The sequence below is a fragment of the Cheilinus undulatus genome, linkage group 8 (genome assembly GCF_018320785.1).
Source record: "Cheilinus undulatus linkage group 8, ASM1832078v1, whole genome shotgun sequence".
Lineage (NCBI taxonomy): Eukaryota > Metazoa > Chordata > Actinopteri > Labriformes > Labridae > Cheilinus > Cheilinus undulatus.
The window spans coordinates 22,451,655-22,478,054 of record NC_054872.1 but is presented as its reverse complement, the minus strand read 5'-3'; the positions used below and the strand labels follow the sequence as shown (position 1 = coordinate 22,478,054).

Genomic DNA, 26,400 nt, shown 5'->3' with positions numbered 1-26,400 from the left:
TAAAATGACAGAGCGTGGTCAGCGGATGCTGAGGCGCATAGTGAGCAGAGGTCGCCAACTTTCAAGAGTCAATCGCCACAGACCTCCAAACTTCATGTGGCCTTCAGATTAGCTCAAGAACAGTGTGTAGAGAGCTTCATGGAATGGGTTTCCATGGCCGAGCAGCTGCATCCAAGCCATACATCACCTAGTGCAATGCAAAGCGTCGGATGCAGGGGTGTAAAGCATGCCACCACTGGACTCTAGAGCAGTGGAGATGCGTTCTCTGAGCGATGTATCGCACTTCTCCATCTGGCAATCTGATGGACGAGTCTGGGTTTGGCGGTTGCCAGGAGAACGGTACTTGTCTGACTGCATTGTGCCAAGTGTAAAGTTTGGTGGAGGGGGGTTTATGGTGTGGGATTGTTTTTCAGGAGCTGGGCTTGGCCCCTTAGTTTCAATGAAAGGATGCTTCAGCATACCAAGAGATTTCCGACAATTCCATGCTCCCAACTTTGTGGGAGTAGTTTGGGGATGGCCCCTTCCAGTTCCAACTTGACTGTGCACCCGTGCACAAAGCAAGGTTCATGAAGACATGGATGAGAGATTTTGGTGTGGATGAACTTGACTGGCCTGCACAGAGTCCTGACCTCAACCCCACAGAACACCTTTGGAATGAATCAGAGCAGAGACTGAGAGCCAGGCCTTCTTGTCCAATGTCAGTGTATGACCTCACAAATAGGCGCCTGGAAGAATGGTCAAAAACTCCCATAAACACACTCCTAAACCTTGTGGAAAGCCTTCTCAGAAGAGCTGAGGCTGTTATAGCTGCAAAGGGGGGACTGACATCACATTAAACCCTATGGATTAGAAAAAGGGATGTCACCTGAGTTCATGTACGAGTCAAGGCAGGTGAGCGAATACTTTTGGCAATATAGTGTATGTTTTCTACTGACCTATAACTCCTGTAGTGTGACCCCTGTCATACTTTAATCTAGAAACAAAAACTGCAGTAGATCGTGTTACCTCCTATATGACACTTTATGTATGAAGCAAAACAAAAGCAAAGGAGGATTTTATCTTTCGCAGTTTGTGTGCATACCTGGTAGTGTCCAGGATGTTGGGAACCGGGGTAAAAACCTTCGCTGGAGCGAGGACTTGGGTAACCTGGTCTGCTGGGCTGAGGACAGATAGAGAGGAAGAAATGAAAAGAGAAAGAGAAAGAGAGAGGGAAATATTCAGAGAAGAAAAGATAAATAGGAAAAGGCGATAAAATAACAACAGCTACTTGACTATTTATCATTTCCCTAAAACTAAACATCAAAAGACAGGACACAGGGTCATTCAGACAATCAACACACAAACCATCATGTTTGTGTGGCTGGGTTAGCTGTCAATCAAAACACGGTACACCCCACTGGGCTGCAAGTCCAGCAAGCTGTTAGTTTGATTTTGTAATAAAAACATTAACATTCAACAACTGTCACTATAAACTTAGATACAGTCAGGGACTGTTAGAGTCTCTGGTTAGATGTGATGCAGGAGTGTAAATAAAGTGTTGTTGCTCCAAGTTCACCAAACACCTCTCTCTTTGTAGGACTGATGTTTCTTTTCATGGTGGAAAAAAAACAAATCTGCTGCAGACAGGTTGAAAGAAGGAAGTGTAGAGTAAAATTTGTTAAATCTGCATGACAAAGAGAGTTCTCCTGAGAAATAGGCGAGGTTAATCCAGCATAGCAAAGGATTATAATTTATTCTTTTCTACTCACGGCACCAGTAGCCAAAAAGAGAAGTGCTTAGTGAACCCTCAGCCTTGCATTCTTTCTTAGTTTTAAGTATTTGGCAGAGATGAAGCTGTTGAAAGTTGATGGACTGTTTATTTCTCTTTGAATAAATGGCTTTAACCTCTCCAACATAGAGCTGATATCTAACATAGTGTTGTAGTAACCTCTACCTTCCACAGTCTCTCATAGTAGCTTTCTCTGGACCACACCTCCGACAGCAAGACAGACACAGAGACACACAGGGAGGGAATCACACAGCAAAGGAAAGAAAAAAAAAAAAAAAAAACAAGGAAGAAAGAAAGAGAAGCAGACAAGACAAAAAAACTGAAGACAAGGCAGACAGCTTCAAAACTCTCAGAAAGACGACATGAGGGGAAACATACAGCATGGTGTTAACATGCTGACAAATAGGACGACACAAAGCGATATCTTGGAAGTTCAAATGTTCCCAAAACAGATTCACAGCCCTTTGGTACTCCGTCTATAGAGCTGGAGGTTTCCTGGGAATACCCAGTTTAAAAATAACTAGATAAACACAGGGAGGACAGACAGACGGACTGGAGGGTGAGGCTGCGGAAGTGGAATAGGACAGGACAGAGATTGGTTACAATGATATACTGTGTAAAGCATGGACAGCACAAGTTGCCTTAAGTAAAGCCAAAAGAGAGAAAGATCCTGAACCAACTAGCTGCAAGAATAGATCATAAAACCTGCCTCCCCTTTGTTACAGTAACAGATGGACAGAGATCAAACTATAAAATCTAAGTTTAAATCAAACCATTATGCTGATTAGGCCTCAAATAATCTTTTATATGACAAGTTTTATTTCAGTCACTAACTTGATGCTTAGAAAGTATGAAATGTCGTGATCAGCTGTTTTGTTGAGAAATGTGGCTCCTGGCAGAGTAGAGGGGAAACAGATGAAGGATAAATAAATACAAACACAAGGGTCACTGATCAGACATAACTGTAAGCATTTGCTTCAAACTGACACAATTTGGGGTATGTTGGCCTCATCTTTGCACAGCAAGAAAGGTTTATGGCAGGTCGTCCATCTTAATACAAGTCTACACTATGAGGGTTTTGGTGGCACGTTTGAATCTAGTGTTGAATGACCGCATCATTAAACAAACTCCAACTATATCTTTCAATAGAGCAGAAATGTAGGTCTAAGATTTGTGATCCTAACTCTCCACTCAAAGGTACAGCAAGTAAAAACGACAGTTTACACCTGTATTTATGCGCCCCAAGGGCACAGGAAAAAATATCCTATTTTGATACTAGGGCCACCTGCAGGCCACAAGCATTACAAAAGCTGACTATTTTTTCAAATTGCGTTTTGCTAACTGTAAAGAAAAGTTCTATTACTAGTGATCCTAGGAGTAAAATTCCCATCAGGTTAAACCCAAAAGATAATGGCAGACTAGTCTTAAGTCAAATAAAAACATCATTTAAACCAACTTCACACAGCAATGATAAACAACTGCAACAGTAAGAAGTTGGTTTGCAGAATGTAGCTAACATTCGATCTTCTATGCAGGTTAACATCCACATTTCTGAATTTAATATCGTCACACAATACTTTGGCTATAAGTGAGTATAATCTGACACAACCGCTGGATAACCTTATTCCCATTTTCTTTATCAACATAGTGCTACACCGCACTGTTTCTATGAAATTCTATCTGTGCTACAGCAATTAGCAGATGTTTATATCGGATTATAAAGCATTGTGGCAAGATGGCAGTAGTCATGAAGAACAGCTAAAGTGGCTACTGGTGGGGGGCAGCTGCATTAAAGTTTAGATGGAGCGTTTAACCAGGATCATGGGCCTAAACTCATACAAAATGGTAAGACTCTGTTTAATTGTAATGTAATTCTGGTGTCAACTACAAAGGGATCCGAATTAACTGCCAGCTAATCTTTAGCTAATCCTTAGCTAATACTTTGACAAAACCTGCTAGTAAAATAGTAGAACTATTCTTTCATTTTTTCTCTTGCATTAGATTTTTAGGCAAACCAGGCTACTATAGTTTTGCAAATCAGCAAAAGCTGGGTTAAGATTTCTGTACCATGTGTATTTGATTTTGTCATAGTGCTTCTTATGTCATTGCTAAACCTGCCCTGAACATTTCTAAGTAGTGTTCTCTGTCTGATGTATCACTTACTGTGAAATGTTGGGTTTCTTGTTACATGTCTTAGAGAGACATCAGTATCAATATATCTAGTTTGTTTTTTTTTACCATATTAGAGCTAACAGTACTTCTATGCAAACTGTGTGCAATCAGATATGGAGCAACTTAGGGTAGATCATTTTTTACACAAAGTAATTGGGATTTTTCATAAAATTAAACCTGTTGTTGAGAAACCCAAGTGCTCCCTTATTAGCATGTAGAGCCATGGCACACTCTATTAGGAATTCTGGGAATGTTATTCAGAGTGTTATTAAGATTTGCTTTTCATGTATCACTGTGGGGCACAAATCATAGACTCCCACATGAACATGTCTAACATGGCTTTGTATGAGGAATGCCTCACTAAAACTTATGGCAGAAACTTAAACTTGCACGCAAAAAGACTGACTGACTAGCGTGCTTCATCCCTGATGTCTTACTGATGTTATAAGCAGCTCTGACTGCATTATTTTTTTGTTAGTCAGGTGTTATTTTTAACAATTTCAAAATGTCAGGAGATGTAAGGGGATTACATGGCTGAGAAGGAGAGCCAAAAAATTCACTCTAAAAGCAGAGTCACCTACCAAACAAGCCCATGTGAAAGACTAGTGACAGCTAGGTCAAGGTGAGAGCACCAGCTCTGTTTGCAATCAGGCTCTAGCTGAGACAGAGCTGTCAGCTTGCTCATTGTGTATTTATAGTTACCTAAATCCTGTGCTTCACACATTCCTGCAGGCTTCAGTGGTATATGTTCTTTTGGTTAAAACTAATTAGAAATAAAGTTTTGTTCTCTTCTTCACCTGAACTTTGGTGATATTTTAAGCTGACCACAAGATTTTTTTTGCTGTCATTTTGAGGAATATCTCTGAATAACTCACAAGTCATTGTATTAAAGCTACACATATTTAAGATGGGTTCAACTGTTAGCCCTTTGGGTTAAGGATTTATGACAGGGATCCAGTACAGACCAGAAATAGGGTGCAATAATCTGAGAAAATGTCAACACAATACCTGACGCTAACACAAACATCTGTAACTGCATTCAATCACAGCAAAGGACAATCAACAGCATTTCCAACTTAGGGAACACACAGCCGAGGAAAGCAGTAACATGCTAATTTATGGTCACTGGAGCTAAAAAAACACTGAATTAGTAAACACTGCACTGACAAAAATTTAATGTGACAAAGACTGAGACAAGGTTTTTAGTGATTTAAAGTGCATAAAAAATACTGCAGCATTGTCTAGCAACAAAATAATTTCTCTGAATTTTAGTTTAGGACATTAACATGAATCGCATGCCAATTTAAAAAATGGCTTTGCTGAGTAGAGATGAGACTGACATCAACAAAAAATGTTTGAGGTACCTTAGGTACCTTTAAAGCCTCTGTGAGGAGTTTTTAACGGGTTATAAAAAAGACCCAAGTAAGTATTGAAAATTCTGTATGATCTATAAAAACAATCAAAACTATAAGAGACAAGAATTACTTTGTCTATGTCTTAATTTCTTAAATGTCTCTACCTTACGCCATGGGTTAGAAGTCCGATGAGATTGTACACAGAATACTGAAAAAATGAATACAAAAAAAAGCCAAATGTGAGATACTGTATTTAACTGTTAAAGGAAAGCAGAATGGGATATTTTGCCAATAGGTTACTTGCAGTCACATGATTCTGATGACGTGCATGTCTGTTGGGGAAAGGAAGTGGGGGCTGCCATAAGGAATGGATGGAAATGGAGGAAAGTTAGCACTTTAAAGCTCTAAATGGGCCTGTGCCCTCTGATTATCATCGGAAAATTTCTTCATACTGTACAATGAGTATGATCCCTACACTTTATAAAACAAGGATTTTTCCCCACAGTTTAACTGATTTACTTGGCAAGGAGGCGATGAGTATCACAATTTACTCAGTCCTCCCTTCATCTATCTAGATGAAGAAAGGCAGGAGTCTTAAAGTAAGCTAAGAAGCTTACTGTGCCTCTTAAACATTGAAAAAAAATCCAAGACCAAGACCAGTGTCAAGTGTTAAAAGGTACAGCTCTGATCATAGGGGGCGCTGTTAATATCACAAACCAAAAGTTCCTCACAGGAGCTTTAACTCACTTGGACATTTAAATAAAACATGTGTTAAGTGAGTAATGAAGCAGTACTACATTTATATATGGGCTTAATGTGAATATTTAATCATTTCTGTGATTTTATTTGCTATTATAGACATCATAAACATACACATGTTAATAGAGGGAGATGTATAAATGTCACTCATAGGTTCATCAATCATCAAATATGATATATTCATGATGACTCTTAGTTAATTTTAACTTTTACAAAAGAAAATCACAAAAAAATTGTCTTTTAGCAAAATAAATCACCCACTTAAGTCTTTGACTTAGAAAATGTGAAAAATTGTGTTTCTGAAGGGTGCAGTTAATCACTTCTGTCTGATTTCTACCCCTGACAGCAGTTCAGACATTAAAACTATATAGAAATAATCAATATTGTCACTGATTGTTGTCTGTGTTTGTTGTTGTTTAAAAAGAGACACTGGTATGTTCAATCATCTGTTTCAAAACCATCTAAAAATTCCTCACAGATTCCTTAAAGACTTGTGCAAATACTGCTGACTACATTTTTATCTGAAAATCTCAAAATGTTTAATTTTAATCTACAATCACCTTGGGCTACAATCCTTTATGCTGCAGAATTTTTTTTATAAAGATGCACACATTTGTTGGTGAGAGTTAGTGGAGTGTTTCTGCATAGCAACCTGCCTTTAAAAGTCTTTGAGAGCAGGGGATAGGAAAAGGTGGATAAGGGTTGGTGGAGTACAGAGAACAGGCAGAGGGTGCTGGGAGGGCAGGAGAGACCTGTGAGTGCTTCCCACATGTCTGCACAGCAGGGGGCTGGTGCTGGGGGTCAGAGTCAGGGTGTAGGGAGGTGCTGAGATCAGTTAGACTGCCAGGATGAAAGCTGGGTGACAGCAGGGTTTTATGGTTGGAATTTGACTTTGGCTGAAGGTTTTGGAGGGTGTGGGGGCAAACATTTGACATCTTGCGGGGGAGAGAGTTAAGGTTAGGACTAGAGTGGGAGAGGAGTGGAGAGAGGGGACAGGGATTGGAGTTTGAGTTGTACGACAATGGGTTTATCTTGTGTGGGCAGCTGCCATTGGACAGACTGTCTGATCTGGTGATAGGTGGAGAATAGAAGTCTTTTTGTGATGAACTGGGATAAGTTTTTGATGAAGCTGTGTTTCGAGGAGGAAGGGGATGAGGATGAGGATGTGGAGAGGAGTAAAAGTGATGGGGAAATTGCAAAGAGGATGAGTACAGCGGGGGAGCAGGGCAGTGAGAAGAGGTGCAGGGAGATGGAGGGTGAGGGTCTCCAAGGCAGAGGGAAAGCTGGGAGGCAAAGCGATGGTTTGGATGGCAGTGATGGAGAAAAGGAGCAGACAGACAATCCAGACTGATGGTGGGCTGCAGGGAGGGACGCCGGCTGGGCTGCAAACAGAGAGACAAAGGTGTAGGAGAGACACATGGGAAAAAGGGAGCCATAGAAGAAACATACATGTAGTAGACAGATGAGAGAGACAGGGATGAAGTGAAGCTTTGGCACAATGAGCAGCACTATAACCAAAGCCATACAGTAGCTGTGCTTCTAAAGAGCACAAGTGAAGACTGAACTTCTAGAAAATATTTTAAATCTTTTCAACAAAATGAAACAAGTGTAGCATTCAACCTTTGTTTGGGGAAGGAATGGCACATAAAAACAGCAGTTCTCGTCTCTTATGAGCTACTGGTTAAGACATATGGCTTTAGTTGCAACCAAAAGACGCAGTGAACAGATGCTAACAGGGGCCTGCAGGGCAGTAAGTCAGGGTGAGGCAGCTGATGCAACAAACTGCGAGGGGGGATGATAATGGAAGTGAGAGTGGGGGATGGGTTTGTAGAGATGTAAGAATTATAAAAAAAAAAATAATAACCTCAAATTTAAAATTGATAGAAAACACATTTGGACAGTCTGATAAAAATAGAAAGCCAGTTTTTAATTTTTTGATCATTTTCATCAACATGTTTGAAAGACTTTGATTCTAGCATAAACCAGCTATAGCAATTAATCTGTTACTCTTATTCTGTTTTAACCTGCTTGACTAAACTTAAGTTGTTACTAGTGGGTGATTATCAACCAAACACATGACAAGAAAAATGATGACAGTCTAAAAATGAAGGTGCTTTTTCAGGTGTCCAGATGGATCAATGTCTTACTACTAAAAAGAAAGCCAAGAAAAAAAACTTGCATGGTTGACGCTTAAATCACTAGAAGCTTTAATTTGTCACATTTTGTTGTCTTGCGCTTTTGAAGACTCTTTTTTTGTGTACAGCCTTTTTTTTCTCATAAATATAGCCCCGAGCCCCATATACTTGGTGGTGTTACATGAATTCGTCTTAACCTTGACTATCACAGAGAGACACCAGATCCTGACAGAGGGTATGGAGGAGTCTTTTTAAGAAACATAACTGGTACAAATAGGGAAAAAGTAAAACAAATTCAGTTAAAAGTTTAATCATCTAATGCCTTATGAGAGGATTAAACTTGTCATTAACTCCACACAAGGGCATATCAGAGACTAATCCCTCACTAAAGAGAGCATGGGACTTGCAATCTTCAGTGTGTCTCGGTGCAAACAGCACAAACACAACTTATACGTTTTATTACAACACCTGCTAAACTCATACAAGCACAGACAGTCAGACAGACAGACATACACACAGAGACAATGACATGTGTGTTACTGTATCTGAGAGCCTTACTTTGGGCGGTGCTTCATCAGACCCTCCTGAGTCCCAGGAAACGGTGACCTGCCTCCTCATCTCCATCCTGTTCCTCTCCTTCTGCTGGACCTTCTCCTCCTCTAAAATAGTGCTGGAAATAAACAAACAAAACATTAACAAAAAGCTGCTGCTTTTTCCATAAATCTCCACTAAACTGTCTACTTATTTGCTCTACAAATGTATTCATATGATTTTTTCCCATAAATTTACTTTGTTAGAAGCACTGATGCATCTTTAAGTCGTTATCCAGGAGTTCATCAAAATTAAAGTGCTTTGCCCCCAGTCATTCAAATACAGAGTGATGAAGCATTTCCAGCTCAATTGTTTGCAAACCATGACTAAGATGAACCGAAAGAAACTGGTAACCTTTCCTATTACCAGAGCTAATGCCCTGCAGGGATGCACGACAAAAATGGTGACGCATGATATCAGTATCAGCAGATATGAAATTTTCGTCTTATATTTACAGTCAATCTATTGGCTGTAAATATCAACTGTAAGTACTAATGAGTTTGTGGAATTTTGGATTGGACCGACAAATAGTCCCTCTAATTTCCAAAACTGCTGACCAGTAATTCGACTCCCCTGAGCACCTAATTCATCAACTGTGGGCGACATTTGACGCACACGCTACGTCCACATGGCAGCGCCATGGCATCACCTCTCCAACCCCAAATAACATTATAAGTGACTATAACTATAAAGATTAATAATCACTGTTCAAGTCATAAATTTCACCATTCATTCATTCAATTCACAAGCCACTCTCAGTTTTAGCTAGCCAAAATTTTGATGTCTAGAAATCCTGTTTAATATAAGGGAGAGAGAAAGAGAGAGAGAGAGAGAGAGCGAGAGAGAGTGAGAGAGAGTGAGAGAGTGGTTATTCATAGACAGCATTGACGCACGTATGCGCCATGGTCAGAGAGAAGCTTTAAAGCAGGAGTAAAGTTCAGTCCCATGTTGAATCCTTTTCTCCTCTGCAGATAGAAGCCTCAGGTCTACACCACTGACACGTTAGCTAGTGTTTGTCTGTCTGTGAGTGGTGTTAGTGTCACTGTGCGAATGGCTTGAAGCCAAAAGTGTCTGCGCAAAGACGCACAAGGATGCATCAATAGACTCAGCCACATGGCAGTTATTTCCGGAAAAATCCTCTCTTTATGTGTATTCAGTCATTGAAACAAGCATCCAATTCACACACACTGGCACTAAGAGCCGAGCACAGCTCGAGGGAGGTGGAGTTTGTGACACTGTTAAATTCAACTCACCAAAGTGCCTCACTGAGGCACCCTCCGTGGCTGGAATCCACCCGCATTCGGTGGCTGTCAATATCAGGCCCTGCCATCAGAATGTCAGCTGTTGCATTATGTGACAGTCACACTTTACATCTGTCACGTATAGGATGCATGGAGGTAGAAACCCTAGGCTACAGTACCAGCTAGTCTGGACAATGATGCGCCTTTGATCACAGCTTATATTAGGATAAAAACTGTGAAAAGTTGCGGGTATATTTGAGTGTCCAACATTTTTTTTCTTCTGCGCAGAGAGGTGGAGAGCAGTGTGCAATTACGCAGTAAAATCCCTTAGAGGGAACAGTGGGACCAACAGACCTTTGTCAGCTGAAGTCGGCAACTTTGTTCATCCTTATTTCTTAAACTTTAAATTGTGCTGTAAGGACTGATGTTTGGATACTTGTTTATCCTTGAACCATTCAGGCCCTAAGCTATTTTAACCATTTTGTCTTGCTTGGACTTATTGTCTTAAAAATACTTAAAAAAACATCAACCCTGTGGAGCACAGTCAAGCTCTAGACATCCTTTTTATCAGGACAACCTGGGCTTTAAGATTATGTGTGCAGCAGTAATGCCACTTGAATTTCTAAAAAGTTGCATGACTATAAAGACAAAAGGAAAAACTATAAACAGAAATTAAAACTCAAAGATTTCAATGCGTGAGAAACAGAAAACAATAATGACTTAGACTGCACAAACATGTTCTTCCATCTCTTGGGGACCAAAAAGTGAAAAAATTCATCATTCTGTGACATAAAGTCCTGAAACTATTTACATATTTATAAAAAAATCCTTGGGCTTTGTTGTGTAAGATGTTTTTGAGTCATTATTCAAAGCAGTTCCCGTCTGCAGTGACACATTGGGCCCCATCACAGTCTCTCTGTCTTTCTTTCTCTCCATTATGAGCTATTCAGGCCGTCTCCCCCAGGATCGAAGTGTAATATCACACGCAGTTTGGCAAAACATGATGCAACAAGGACAGCCTGCCATTAGTTGTCACAGTCTGTCATAAAGCATTGTGGAAAAACAACATGGTGGCCAATGCTATGCTATCAGCAGAAACAATCAAATATGAATTTAAAAAATGGATATAAAGACATTTAATATTGGAGTTACTCGTGTGGATTTAATCTTTAAATGCCCTGGAAAGTCATCCAAATTCCAGGCTTGCTGGAAAAACCTCCATAAGGGCTATGAAAGCATTGATAGTGTCATTAGAACATTAGAATGGCACAACAGTAGGCTGCAAGAAGGGAAAAAAGTGACTAAGATTTATAGTTCAGAAGTTATTAACTTTAAATAACCTGTGTCTCTTCTTGCCGAATACGAAAATGTCGCTCTCAGACGGTTAACCTTGAAGTGTGTTTTTAGGGCTGAAGTTTTAGGTCTGAGAAACATTTATATTTTGATATCGACTATAAGGAACTGGTAAATATGAGCATTTTGAATATCAGCAAAAATCCAATATTGTGCATCCATACCTGCAGTATGGGAGGTTTTTGAAGAAAATTACAATAAAATAACTATGTAAAAACTAGAAAAGCACTCAGAGAGTGCAGACCTTCGCCATTAGCTCTATCTCCCAACAGCGTAGAATCCTATATAAAAATTCCTGGATCCGTCCCCATGTGCTCCCACCACGGCATTCGCCGATAACTCACTCCCCAGTGGGGTGGAAACAAGGCGAGGCAAAGCATTTGCTTCACTATGGGTGGACTGTCATGGTGGAAGCATTGCCTGCCGGTGCCAACAGATGAAATGAAAGTCTCACCCATGGTCTCACTGGACGACTGGAAGTCACGGCAGAGGGTGAATATTCCTCTAGTCCTCACAGCATTGTGAGTATTCTTGCTACAATTCGCTGTCTTCCTCTCCGTTACACTCTGACTCGTCTCCTCGACCGGGCGTGCATCTTTCAAACTCTATAAACGCCAAAACTTTGAATAGAAACACACCCAAAATGCTGCTGGGACTGAAGTTACTCATGTCCGCCATCTCCTGGTGTAAAGTGGTAACAGCGCAGACCTCCAGACAGGTCCTGGATCCAGATCAGTCCCAAAATGTAATCAGTTCTTCCTTATGCCATTTCTGACATTTCCTGAAAATTTTATCAAAATCTGTCCACAACTTTTTGAGTTACGTTGCTAACAAACTAACAACAACAAACCCACCCGATCACATAACCTCCTTGGCAGAGGTAAATATGTGAAAACGATCACTTAAGAAATGTGGAGGAGCCCTAAAAGATTCTGGAAAACACTTAAAAAATATTAACTCCAAACATACTTGCAACTGAAAATATGATGCACTTTCTTTAAATTTTGTCCCTTTTTTTCCACAGAACAGACAGGCACTTGCATAAATACAAGCTTGTTCTACTGGGATACAAGGATTAAATGACGATGACAATAACAATACAATAATTATGAGATTACTGAGGTACTGCAAGACAATCAAAGATGATAAATCACAAAACTTGATAAAATCAAAAACATTTAATTTCCCTTAAAAGGTAAAGAGTTGTATTAATTGGATTTTTCACTGCTATTTGGTGCACAATTTTTCTTTTATACTACAGTTTCTTTCATAGAAAAGTCACTTAAAGAAACAAAACAAAACAAAACAAAACAAAAAAAAAAAACAGTGCCAGCTGTGTTTTTCTCTCAAAAAAAAAAAAAAAAAAAAAAAAAAAAAAACACTGACAACTTCGCACACAATCAAACAGATTGGTGATTTTACTTTGTGCTAGACACCACCACACACTGATACAAAGAATCCCTATCACAAACTTAATCATAGAAAAACAGATATATTTTGTCATGAAATGTCTTCTTGCTCTATTAGAACAACTATGGTTCATCTAGGGTGCTCCAAGAATCTCAATAACACAGTGAGCCAGTAATAAAACCATTCTGCCTAATCAATATTACATCTTAAAAACTTGAACCTCCACTCTTTTCTGTATATTTACACTCACTGATATTATCTCTTTGCTGTGTAAAGCTCAACTATAACAAAAGCAAAGCAATAACTCATACGGTACATACTACTGAGGAGTAAACTCAATCACTCAGATGTGAAGCAATGTCCCAAACCTCCTAACAATTTTCTGTGTGATCAAGCCAAGGAAACCACACTGAAATTATCCTTACTGACCTGCTCCCTGGAAAAACGGCTGCTAAAGCAAATCAAGAGCCCCCAAGAGAAAGAAAATGCTGCTGAGGAGAGGACAGCTCCCTGAATGATCGATCCAACACATACAAACACTCACACACTGTGACAGCAGTCACACACACTCTTTCTACTCTCCTCTCCTTAACAAGGGAAAGAGCTATTTCTGGTAACATGATAACCCCCTCATACTCTGTTGTCTCCTGCTGTGTGTGTGCTGCACCTGTTAAAGTCAGTCGCCTGTCTGGTCTTTTCTTTCTTTTCCATCACAACACAATCACACACAGGTACTGTAACACTTATATAATACTTTCTTACAATGTTGACACATTGTAAACGTAGTGAGCAGTGGTGTGAATATCAACAGATAATCCATTTATATATAAAATCTTATGGGTTTCTGTTCAACAAAACAATTTTCAGATCTGTTTGTCAATAGTATAGACATTTATTCAGACAATTTATTGATTTTTTCAAACATGTTTATAAAATTAAATGTCCCGTGAAAAGCTTTTGATTGCGTCAACTTCGGCCCCTCCAGCAACCAAAGTGGTACCTCTTGTTTCCTAGCCAGTTGCTTGCCCTTTGATTATATGGGTAGTATTTCCATTTCTTTTCAAACTTTCTTTATAAAAAAAAAAAGAAACAAAAAACAAAAAAAAAAAAACACTTTGTTTCCTTTAACAGGCATAAAATCACCCCATCAAGAACCTACCCCACAGCTAAGGTTAAAAAACATCAAATAAACGTTAATCTAATAAACGTTAGTATACTAATATGATCCATCGTTATACTGATGGCGTGTGTTGCTTTTAAAAGGTCATAAAGTGCATAAATGATTACTTTAGCCTTTTTTCACAACTATCAAAAATTACTTATTTTTTAAGATTTTAATCATTTTTTAACTTAAAGTGATTCTTTGTAAGCTTAATAACTGGTAGATAATGGTATTATTAATATATTGCTTCTCATAGTCACAATATCTTTTTAAGATGTTTACTTATCTTTTATTTTACCTTCACAATCCTCACTTTTTCCTTTCATTTTTTTTTTGTGAATGCATTTCTCCATTCTTCTCCAAATTCTTGTCTGCAGGAGAGGTTTTAGATTATGTGCTGAACTTTATTAATCCCCTGTGTTAAACAAACGAGTAGAGACAACTTTAAAACACAAAACAGATTTGTCAGAATTGCACAAGACTCTCTGACTGCTTGTAAAAGCCCTCTCTGAGTTTCACAGCATACTGCTATTCTAACATCGAGCCCTTTTTTTTAATTTAGTGCCCACACCTTAAATCTGAATGTTACCAGTAATAAATCAATGTCCAAACCTTTTCTCAGAATTTCACAGTAAATGACATCATACGTGAGTACATGTGACGATGATAACATCGGCAACTGGCAGCATCAACACTGACTCGCTGTCTCCTCCCCTACCTCCACCCAAACAGCACCTGGAATAACATGGCCTTAGATGTTTATTAACTCAGGCTGAGGCTGGCTGCTCAATCTTGGACTTTTCAGCAACACCCAAGCACTCTCATTTGCATCTCACCTGACTGCTACAACTGTTACTGATGGAAAGTGACACATAGGATGTAGGTAATAGGTAATATGAAACCAAAACTTGTTATACTTATTGTACCATAGATGATCATCTAGTCTAAACCAGCATTGTAGCAAGACAAATAATTTAACTTAGACAAGTCTCATCGTAGCTACTTCAGTGGAAGAATCAAGGCAATTTACAACCCCAATTCCAAAAAAAGTTGGGGTGCGGTGTAAAATATTAATAAAAACAGAATGCGAATCTCATAAACCCATATTCTGTTCACAATTGAACTTAAATAAACACAACAGATGTTGAAAATGAAACATTTTACCATATTAAGAAAAATATTAGCTGATTCTAAATATGATGGGAGCAACACATCTAAAAAAAAAAAAAAAAGTAAGGATGGGGCAACAAAAGGCTGACAAAATATAACATGACTGAGAATAAAAGGAGGATTTTAGAGAAGCTGTCTCTCAGAAGTAAAAATAGAGGTTTGCCAATCTGCGATAAGCTGCATTAAAAGTTGTGAAACAATTTTAGAAAATGTTCCTGTGTAAAATTGCTAAGACTTTGAATATCCCACTATCTACACTAGTGGTTTTCAAACTTTTTTTCCAAGGCACACCTAACGTTAAGCCAAAATCCCAAGGCACACCATGTTCATATCCAAACAAAATTGCCTTTAATACATGTGCAACTTGTTATTTAGTTGTATGTTTGCAGTAATATTGTGTTGTTGCACACATAGACTTACCTGCCACACCATTTGAGAACCACAGATCTACAGTACAAAATATCATCAAAAAATTCAGAGAATCTGGAGAAATCCCTGCACAAGGGACAAGACTACAGGTCAGTATTGGATGTTGGTGATCTTCAGACCCTCAGGTGGCACTGCATTTAAAACAGGCATAATTTTGTACTGGGAATCACTAGATGGGAACTTCCAGACAGAAATCATTGTTTGTCAACACAGTTGCCATGCCATCCACAAAAACAAGTCAAAGCTGTATCATGTAAAGAAGAAGCAATGGACTGGGGCAAAATGGAGAGCTGTTCTGTGGTCAGATTAATCAAAACTTAAAATTCTTTTTGGAAACCATGGACGTTGTGTCCTGCAAACTAAACAGGAGTGGGACCATCTAGCTTGTTATCAGTGAACAATTAACAAGCCTGCGGCTCTGATGGTATGGCGTTGCATTAGTGCCTATGGTGTGGGCATCTTACACATTTTGAAAGACACCACCAATGCTGAAAAATACAAAGGGCAACATATGCCCCCATACCTTTAACTAACAGAAAAATTGGCGCAACACAAAATGAAAAATCGATAAAAGAGACCCAGCACTGCTGAGCACTTAGAATCCTGCATCAGACAAGAATAAGACAAAATACCTCTCCCAAAACTCCAGCAACCGGTCTCCTTATTACCCAGACATTTACAGCTGCTGGTAAAAGAAGAGGGGATGCTACACAATAGTAAACTTCCCTACTTTTTTTTAGATATATTTCTGCCATCAAATTCAAAATAAACTGCCTCCTTCTTGGAATTTAAGGGTGGTATCTAAGTAGGAATCAACCTTCTTTGAAGAATTGTATTCACATGTAACTACTGGTATCATAAAAACCAAAAGTTAGTTATTAAAACAAAATATTTTCCAGTGTAGACCCACCTTCAAATGCAAAGCTCTGCCAATCAGCCTCAAGTTTTGAGCCCCTTGGTATGGCAGCACTGAATACAACATAGTAATGCACACCAATAGAGGTAAACTCATAAATCGATCATATGCTTATCCTAGAAAATAAGAAAGCCTACAAAGACAAAAATTTACCTCAGGAAAAGGTCACTTGAACAGCAATGGAGCGTCTATCAAGTCTTCCAGGAAACAACGTGGCCTCTAAAAAGCTGCCGGCCTGCTGGTACTCAGCACTGATACACAACTGAAGGTCAACATGAATAGCTGAAAAAATCCCAGCAACACTTTAAGGATAAAACAGACTCCTGCTGGCAGGATGACTCAAATGTGCTCTGCTGCTGCAGAACACAAACCCCACGATGCTACAGGCTACAGTCCTTCACAATGCATAGACTTCACCATCAGGAAAACACGATCTGAGAGGCAGGAGCGTCCCCAGCTTTAACCAGGAGAGCTCAGAGCTGCAGTACTTCTGCTTGCATTTTTCCTTTCTTCCATTCTCTTGCCTATTTTCTCTCTCTCTCTCTTTCTGTTCTTTGGAAAGCTGTAGCTCCTGGCAGCTATCCACAGTGTAAACACCCTTGCACACACACTCACGTTGGTCCACCATCTAGGAAAACTAGTAGAAGCTGAGAGCTGCATACTTGGCAGGAGAGGCCTATAATTGATATTATGATATAAAAGGCAGCCAAACCGAACATAACCCAAACTGTATGACCTTATATGGCATAACTTTCCTCTATTAATAGCCAGAGACCACAATTAAATTGTCAATATTGACTTGGTTTCCAAGGCACTGGCTCAGGGGTTTTCATGCCCACATATAACAGTCAATTAAAAATATACGTTCTTAATTTTGTCGGATTAACGCTCAAATGTAAGTCACACGTGCTTTTTTCCACACTGGCTTTGCAGCTCACAAAAACATACCACCACAAACATACCATACATGTATCAGATTGATGGGTCAATCCGCATGCTCTGAAGGTCAGGGCTCATTTGGAGCAAAAAAGAAAAGCTAAAACAGGATGAAATTGATAGAGGGATAGAGGAGTAGAATCAGGAGTAAAAAGAGAGGTAAACTGACCTTGGGAGAGCTGGATGTAATGTTGGTGGAATTTAAGGTGTGAGTCATGCTGGTTTTAAGCAAACCTATAAAACCACAGGAGGTCAATATGTGCACTTATTTTCCTGTTTCTGTGAGTGAGAGAGAGAAAGTTGGAGGAAGAATGTGCATGTTGGAGGAAACAATGATGGCATCTCCCTGTGTTGCTAAAACCTACGTTCAACTACATATAAGTAAAAATGTTTCAAGACTCAAAATTAACAACACAATGTCAAACAAACACAAAAGTTACACACAAGGGGAATTACACTTACTGAAACACAGTTATTTCAGCTAAATGTAGGAGCTAAATAAGCTGACAAAAATATATTGAAAATTGTTAATTGTACAAAATATAAAGAGAGGAGTAATTTGAGTCTTTTTTCTGCATCTGAGTAATATTTTGTCAGTAGCAATTAATTAGCACATTTAAAAGCAAATCTGCTCCTCTGGTTAAAATAAGGGCTGTCAAACAACAGGACTATTTAATTGTGATAAATCTCAGAATGTCTGTGGTTATCCGCGTCATCCATTAATCCCTGATAACTGGACACCTCGAAGGGCATTAACCTGTTTATACCATGGTCACTTGCCAACAAAAAAAAAAAATTAATAAAACTACTAATTTATAATTTCATGCGTTTTGTGATCAAAATAGAACGTTTTACAAAAACAACAACTCCATTCCCCTAGCAACGCCTGAGGGCTTGACTAATAACTGGAATAGCCATTCCAATCCCATAGCTATCTTAGGGAATGTAAACATTATTCATTATTCCAGTAAACAGGGCAGGCCATAGATACCAAGTCACAACGGAAAAAAAAAAATAGTCCGCTCAGCACACTTTCTGAACAGATGTATCAATGAAAAGAAATAAAGACAAGTGAGACGGAGAATCATGTGATCAGACTATAAACCTGTATGTTAACATGAACAGTCATCTGATAAAAAAAATCTTAGTTTTAGCAGACCAGCTGTTTGAATACACAGAATAATTCCCCCTTCTGCACTACGAGGTCACAGACGTAAAATGGAGCTGTCCACGTCTTGCAGGTGCTGACTGTCGGTCAGACACATCAGTATTTACCAAATATTACCATGCCGGTTTATTGGAAGCATCTCCTTTGGCTCTAAAAAGAAATAATGGCTTCTTTTCTTTTGTTTGTGTTATTTGAATCTTTTGACAATAGTTTATAGCAGTTAGAACAGGAGGGAAGTGAGGTTTTTTTGCGACACTCACCTCTCAGTGTTAAGGTGAGCCTGGAAACAAGACGTACGTCAGATATAAAAGATAAGACCATCTCAGGTTATGTGTCTGGAGTCTGTCATTTTATTTATGTCAGTAAAGTGACAGTCGATGCTGGTCTGCAGGCTTTTTAGGCTGGCAGCGCTCTACTCCCTGCTCAGAAAATATGACTGTCTCAGGTTGCTATAGTTACTTCTAACGGAGTAACGGCTAACGGCTGCTGCGCATTTATTCGGAACAGTGAAGAGATTTTTTGACCGGGACTACTTGAAAAGTTCAAAAGGTGTCTGTATATCAGAAGTTAATTGACACCAATGGAATTTCCAGAGCCAATCAGAATCGAGTATTCACCAAGACCATGGTATAATCACAATTAATCTCCTCTTTCTGTTGCATTTTAAAATTCCAATTTTTTTGCAGAACTGTTTTTGTATCATTTTTGCATTTTTCTCCTGTCTTAAACTATGGGCAACTGACTTGCTGTTTGGATGCAAACCTGTCTTTTTTTTTTTTTTTTTTTTGAAAGATAACAACAACAAAAAAAACTTCTGCTAGATTCAAGGTAATAAGATCTTATCCACAGAAAATGGAATTTCTTCTGGATTGAAAAGTAAATAAGGGATCAGCAAAAGGTAAATGTTCGAGAACACAAGGTTCAGATGGCGTCTGTGAGAAATGAAATGAGACATTAAGGAGCAGTGGTGTTCTTAATTTATATTATTGTGGCTACAGAGAGTCAGTGTTGCAGTGGCTTAACCAAAGAGAGCTGAAAGGGACAGTAAAACATGTGATTAAAAATAACTTCTGCAGTAATAATGGATCTCAATTTATTCTGAATTAATACATTAATGCTGACAGCCCTGGTAAAAATGCAACAGAATAGACCTAAAACACTGTAATTTTAGAATAAGTCTACCATTTTTATATTCTAAAGACAGACTTTATAAGTTTTACTCCTCTGTGTCTCCAATGTGTGATAAATGTAAATTTAGTCATGGTACCTTGTTGCATTTATTTTGGGACTGTCCAACAGTTCAACAGTTCAAGAGTCCTGGTTGAAAAAGTTTGTCTTTTTCTCTGGTGTTTATAGATGAGTCTTTCTCCTGACAGACACTTGGCCTCAGAGGACTCTTTAGTGCTCCCAGCACACATTCAAACAGCTCTGTCAATACCAATGGTGTTGGGGTAAAAAAAAAAAAAAAAAAAAAAAAGATTCAAACAGGAAGACACCAACTCCACCATTCTTCAGAAACTGGTTGCATGAACTTGTTTCAGTTATCCATATAGAAAAAGTTACCATTTGACTTATCAACAGAAATGGAAAGAAACTTGGAGTCCCTTTTTGCAACATTTCAACTTGTCTTCAAAGCCTTAGTATATTGACTGTCCTATGTTGTTGTGTTCTCCGTTTTTGTTTATAATCATTACCGTTGTCAAAAATTGGTATTTAACAGGATTAACATGGGTGATATAATATATATGTGTCCCTAACACAGGGTTTAGATTAATCTTTTTCTCTTTGTTGTGTGTGTGTGTGTGTGTATGGGGATGTGACTGCTGTTGTGTGTATCTGGTTTTGGTTATGGGTAATCATTAATGTTTTGTTATTTGTTTTTCAATAAAAATAATAATCAAAAAAATGTAACAGAATAGTCATGCTTTATAACTGTGGGTCAGATCCTTATCTGGTGCGTTGGGACTAATAAATGAGTGGCAGAGGTGTCTGCAGTGGGTCACAGGTGTGTGCCTGGGAAAAAAACAATTTGTGTAAAGACGAATTGTGCTTTCCTCTTTTCTTTTCATTTCTAATAGAATGGGACATTTGTTTCCGAGGACATACTGCGTGTGTAGTAGGGAAGTTTGTTCATACAAGCACAAAAAAATTAAAAGAGAAAATAGTGTACATTTTGCTTTAATGCTGCCAGCTGTGCACGATGAGATGCAAAGAACACCAAATGCATGAAATACTGCTTTTGAGTAGAAAAACCTTGGTTTGTACTTCTACACAGCAAAGTGCCGACACATGAAATAAAGAAAACAGCAAAACTGAAACTGCATGTAGAAATTAATCACTTTCTTTTAGAGCAGTCAAACAAATTGACTACTCTAAAAGAAAAGCATCACACTGTTGTCTTTCAAAATGCTGAAATGCTGTCAACTTGTTGAATCTCCCACTGTGCCCTAACTTCATGCAAGCATCAGATGCAAGCTTGCTGTCCAAACTGCATCCACAAACTATTTCATCTGCCCTGAAAAAGTCAGTTTTTCTTTGATAAAAAATGACATAAAGCTCTTTTATTTTGAATGGGAAAAACAGGAGTCTGGTGTTTTGTATTGACGAGCACTTCAAAGTGGTGAGCCAACTATTTTTGCCTACATGTTGACATATTACAATCATGTATATAGATATGGTAAGTGCATGACTACTTCCATGTGTAAAACAAGCTAGCAAGCTCTACTGAATGGAAAAAAGTCAACAAAAATCCAAAAGATTCTTGTCAGAGACCCCTGTTTCCTTCTCATCTCCCTTTATCCATGTTCCTTACCATTTCTTAAAAATTGCAACAGAGAGGAAAGTAAGAGAGAGGCAATGGGCGAAAAAAGGCCCTGTTTCATGTGGGATTGCCTGCAAACTGTCAGGATATTACAAAGGGAATCAGTGTAATTAAAATGGTTTTGTCCCTCCCTGGTGCTCGCTAGCTCAGTTGCTGTTAGGGCACACTGTTAACCCTAACTACACTCATTTTTTTTTTCAGTTGATTTGATTGGATGAATGTTTGTAGAATGTTTTTAGTATCAAAGAAGCTGGTGTTGGGTCTTGAAAATTACTTGTTAAGAATCAGAAAAAGAATCAGATTTGAGCATGCTTCCACTAGCATTCTAGAATCTTGAAACCATTGCAAATGGATGGTTCCCCTGCAGGGTTTCAGATTGCTAATTGTGCTTTTACAGCAGTCATCCTACTCCCACCACTTCTGTTACTATGACCTATCATACCATCAGATTTGATGCTGAAAGATCATTTCCAAAAAACGACAGGTCCATTCATGCCCAAATGACTTGGCACCGTTGACTCATGATGGCTGGGAAAAGCTGTAATTCTACTGCACCCAAACTTAACCCTAAAATCAACAGTTTACTCCAGCTCAGTAACAAATTAGTCCGAATATTACTGAAGAAATAGGAGTTTTTTTCTAACAGTTTAAAGGAAAGTCCAGAAAAGTTATGTCTGACCCATCAGAGAGCAGTTAAAATGTCTCTAGAGCATTACCCTGCAAAAACTACTAATACTGAATTGAACTTTAGAATGATTGTTGAGGGATTATCATTTTCAACGCACTGATGACATGACTTTGTCTGCTAGGATCATTGTACTTATTTATAATTCACAATTACAAAGTATAGTTTGTCACATTAATCATAACAATGTCAGGTTTATGCAAGTGATCTTTTTCTATATTCACTGAGTGATATGCAATTTCCTCCTCCTTTAGATGCTAATGGTAAGACACTGCACCCTCAGATTCTCTAGATTTAAATCAAATTTGTAGTTTCATCTTGTATCTAAAGAGTGAATTCCTCAGTATCCTTGTTAAATCTTCCCATGAATGGTTAATTGTCTCCTCCTGTTTATAGTATGACATAACATGATTCATGACTAGGTTGGACCCTCCTGTTTAAAGGGGATTATCAGGATGTTGATGTATTCTGGGCTTACTCAGGCAGTTTTGAAATCATGCACAGTGTAGTCTAGCTCTGCTTTATCTGATCACAACACGCCCGGGTTATTGTCTCTGTCTGAAGGCCAGTAAAAGACAGTAATGTATCATTTAACACAGAGTCAAGGCGAGACTGAGGTATCTCATTTAATCTATCTCCGTCATCTTTACGCCCCAGTTGCCTTGCCAACCTTAATGTCATCAGCCTCAAAGGGATGAAAAGGGTTATTTGAAAAGCAATGGATGGTTTTGTTTTGTCTCTGTCCTCCTGAATGAATACTTCATGTGAAAATCTGAGGGTGTTGGACTTTTTAGAAGCTACCTTTTTAAATACTTTTTATACTAAGGCCAAAAAATACATACAAATGTTAAATGACCAACATTAATATGAATAAACAGATTTGCACAGTACTCTGCAACATAGCCCAAAACTACATGTAATATTCAAATAGTTCATGGCTTCAATGTAAATGACACTGTTGCAGAGAAAATCTGGGTGAACTGTATTACACGTCCTATAGTGTCTTCTGTCACAGGTAAAAGTCTAAAGTTTAGGATATTAAACACATGTCATGAAAAGTTAAAACACACACTGTTATCTGTGGAATTAAATCTGGAGTGACACCAGTACACTGTGAATGGCAAGGATGGTCTCACCACACAGGAAACAATGTCTCCACTGCATCCACATCTGTTAATAAAAAAGTCCTCCTGACAAGACACTGAAATGTCTTTTCTGCCTGTACTTAACTGTCTACAGACATTTCTTCTGCTGATCCATCAATCTTTAAAGCTTCATTCTGATCTGACATGCAACCAGCAGCTCGAGACAAAGGCCAAAGTTTGATGCCTGAATGCTGAGCTTTTGCTGAAGGTCGTTGTCTTTCTTGATCAGGGTGATCTAACAAGATGAATGACACAGACAGACAGTGACACCTACTGTTGGTAGGTTGTAAAGAACAGTGAAAGTATCTTATGTCCATTTATCTGATCTGACCTTATATAGTGATGGATTTAGACAGAAAAAGCAAAAAAGTCAAACAATTATTTACATAATATATTATCATTGAGCTAAAAAAAACATATGCTGCTTTACAGTGTTGGTGCCAAATATCATTACACTTCATTTTAAAACATATGATGCTCCTAACCCTAACACTAACACTAACCCTAACCAGTAGCTCGTTGAAGATGTACACAGGGGCAGAAATTGTCAACACGCATGCGGGAGGAATTTCAAAATAATCGCATAGCTGATATGTGATGGTGTAGATCAATGATGATTATCCACGATTGATTAATCAGCAATGGATATATCGATATACATCAATGGGTTGTTACACTTCCAATAAAAGACACTTTCTTGTGTTTTGCTCACTGGAACAGCACCTTGGAGGACACTTTATCATATTGTTCTACCACAGGGGTATCAAAGAGGACACTTACTCTAGGTTTTTTGAACTTTAGAGCACCAGGGGGAAAACAGTTGCCCATTTGCTTCTAAAAGTGAAAACATGCTAATCTTTTAATCCTTAAGTATACATATATCAGTATCACAACTGCCTGTCTAAAACAGATAAACAAACAAAATAGAAAACTTACATAACTCTGTAAATAAATATATATATATATATATATATAAATAAATAAATATATATATATATCATTACTTATGCATGCATGCATGTATGAATGACAGTGTTGGAAATTTACTTTCTTGCCTACCTACCACATCAGGAGTAAATTTAGGACTGTAAAATACCAATATTAAGTGTAAAGTTTACCTATGCTGTCAATAGTGAGTAATAATTATTTAAGAAACTGTTTATTGCAATTGTAACTTTACTTATAATAGGTAAGATTATGTATTTTGGTAGATATTCTTAATGATGACTGATTGTCCTCAACAGACTTTATCTACTCATTTTCTCTCTCTTCACTATTATTTAGGCCTGACAGCTTCCATTCGATCGGTTGATTGTTTGGTCAAAAAGCTTTTGTCCGACCAAGATCACCCTGGTCGGTGAGTCCACCCCCAAGGTGCTGGTCAGGAGGTAGAAGCGGTAGTGTGCAGCTGACTGATATAAAGAGACGTGCTGCTGGGGACAGAGGAGCAATGCAGCTCTGGGAATTACAGGTAGAGAAGCACACAAAGCGATGCAGAGTGGGATTTTTTTCTGATATTTTACAGCACTAATGCTCAGAAACAACAATTCAGCTCGTCACAAAGTTGCACACTGTTTGTATTGAAGTAGAGCTGGTTAGTGTTTCTGCTCTGCCCTGCCTCACTGCGTCGACTCCCGCAGCCAGTTTTATCACCTGTCAATAAATAGGCTGTGTAGTATCATCTCCTTAAAGTGTTCACGTTAGCGTTAGCTTCTCTTACAGACAGACAAGAAAGCAGAGGACATAAAAGGCGATGTCTGCTGGTCATTAAGTCCCGACAAGCGAACTTTATCCCTCTCAACTCCATGAATAAATGCTGCATGCTGTCTGCTTTATGCTTGTAAATGACACAGCGCAGGCTGGATCAAGTGATCCTGTTGATAGTTACCGTGATAAATGAATGAAAAACAATGATCTGAGGTTATTTTGTAGAGTTACCGCGCTGGGATCATGGAGATCAAAGGCAGGTGCGCGTTGATCGTCTCTCAATTAGTTATTTCTTTAGTATGACGTGATGAGCCTACAAAATGTATTAATGCTTAATGCTAAAGGCTTGTTCTGTTCATTGAAGGATCATTTAGAGTACCAAGCAGGTGCAGTAAGGAACCTGTATGGATTAAACTGGTCACCAACGAGGTGATTTAAAAAAAAAAATAATAATAAAAAATATATATATATTTTACCTTAATGACCAATCGATTGGTTGGTGCCTGGGTGCGATTTTGGTTGACCAAGTTTTTCTTTGGTTGACTACAGCATGTCTCTGTCTCCTTCTGTTGTCTCTATGCCTTTGTGATCTTTTGTCAATTCTCCTACGTTTATAAAGGTTGAAGAGATTCTTTCATAATCTGCATGCAGACAAGGTTTATTTAAGAGAACGTAAATAACGATCATAAATGTTGCCAATATCGTCAGGTGCTATGAGAAACATGCACGTGAGGAATAAAAAGACAAAACGGGCCATCCACCAGTTTACTGATCCCAAATGAATGAATTTTAAAATGATAAAATGATCGTCAGGTGACCCGCAGATGGGCCACTCAGTCAGTCTGTATAGGAACTGATCCCCTCCGATATTCACGGCACACCTGTGAGGGACCGTGCGTAGGAGGGAGCTGGTGCAGACACCAACCCAACTGTCGCTGATTTTAACCACGTTTCCCACCAGTTTGTCAGTTTGCAGCGTGATATACAGGGGGTTGCAGGATTTTCCCGCATTATAAGTGTCAGACTTGTTGGGAGAATTTAATAAATTTGCGCAATTGCTGCAATCTCGCACCGAAATTCAGTGCTCTGTTTACCTATCTCGGATGTAAAAACAAGCAGGACATCGGTTCATACACAACTTTAGTGGCTAAACTAGCTGCACTGGAGAGCTCTCTCTCATGATACCGAGTCAAAATGCACCCCAGAACCAGACTCTGACACGGGGGGGGGGCTCCGGTGTGTCAGTGAGCGTGTGGGATTTTGAGCTCTGCTCATGAAGTCAGAGGGAACGAGCAGAAAACCAGGACCCAGAAATTACATACATTCCTGGAAACAAGATAAATAACAAGGCTATTTAGTTTATTTAATAAAGGGACAAGGTATAGACCTGCTCTATAGGGAAGGTATCTTTAAATGACTTCTATTGTGATCTGGCGCTTTATAAGAAATACAATTCAATAAAATTAACTTGACCTTC

At 38.7% G+C, this 26,400-nt stretch overlaps 1 protein-coding gene across 12 annotated transcripts in view; it reads right to left on the bottom strand.

Annotated features, from left to right (window-relative positions):
• Nucleotides 1-26,400, bottom strand: part of LOC121514041 (focal adhesion kinase 1-like) — a 105,248-nt gene that overhangs the window by 17,284 nt on the left and 61,564 nt on the right. For all 12 annotated transcript variants that reach the window (XR_005992252.1, XM_041794103.1, XM_041794102.1 and 9 more), the window contains 2 exons: nucleotides 8,748-8,859; nucleotides 1,082-1,159 (listed from right to left, as the gene is read on the bottom strand). Coding sequence is in view for 11 of the 12 variants with exons in the window: in XM_041794103.1 (XP_041650037.1) it covers nucleotides 1,082-1,159; nucleotides 8,748-8,859 (190 nt within the window). In the remaining variant the exon portion in view is untranslated. The remainder of the gene's footprint in view (nucleotides 1-1,081; nucleotides 1,160-8,747; nucleotides 8,860-26,400) is intronic.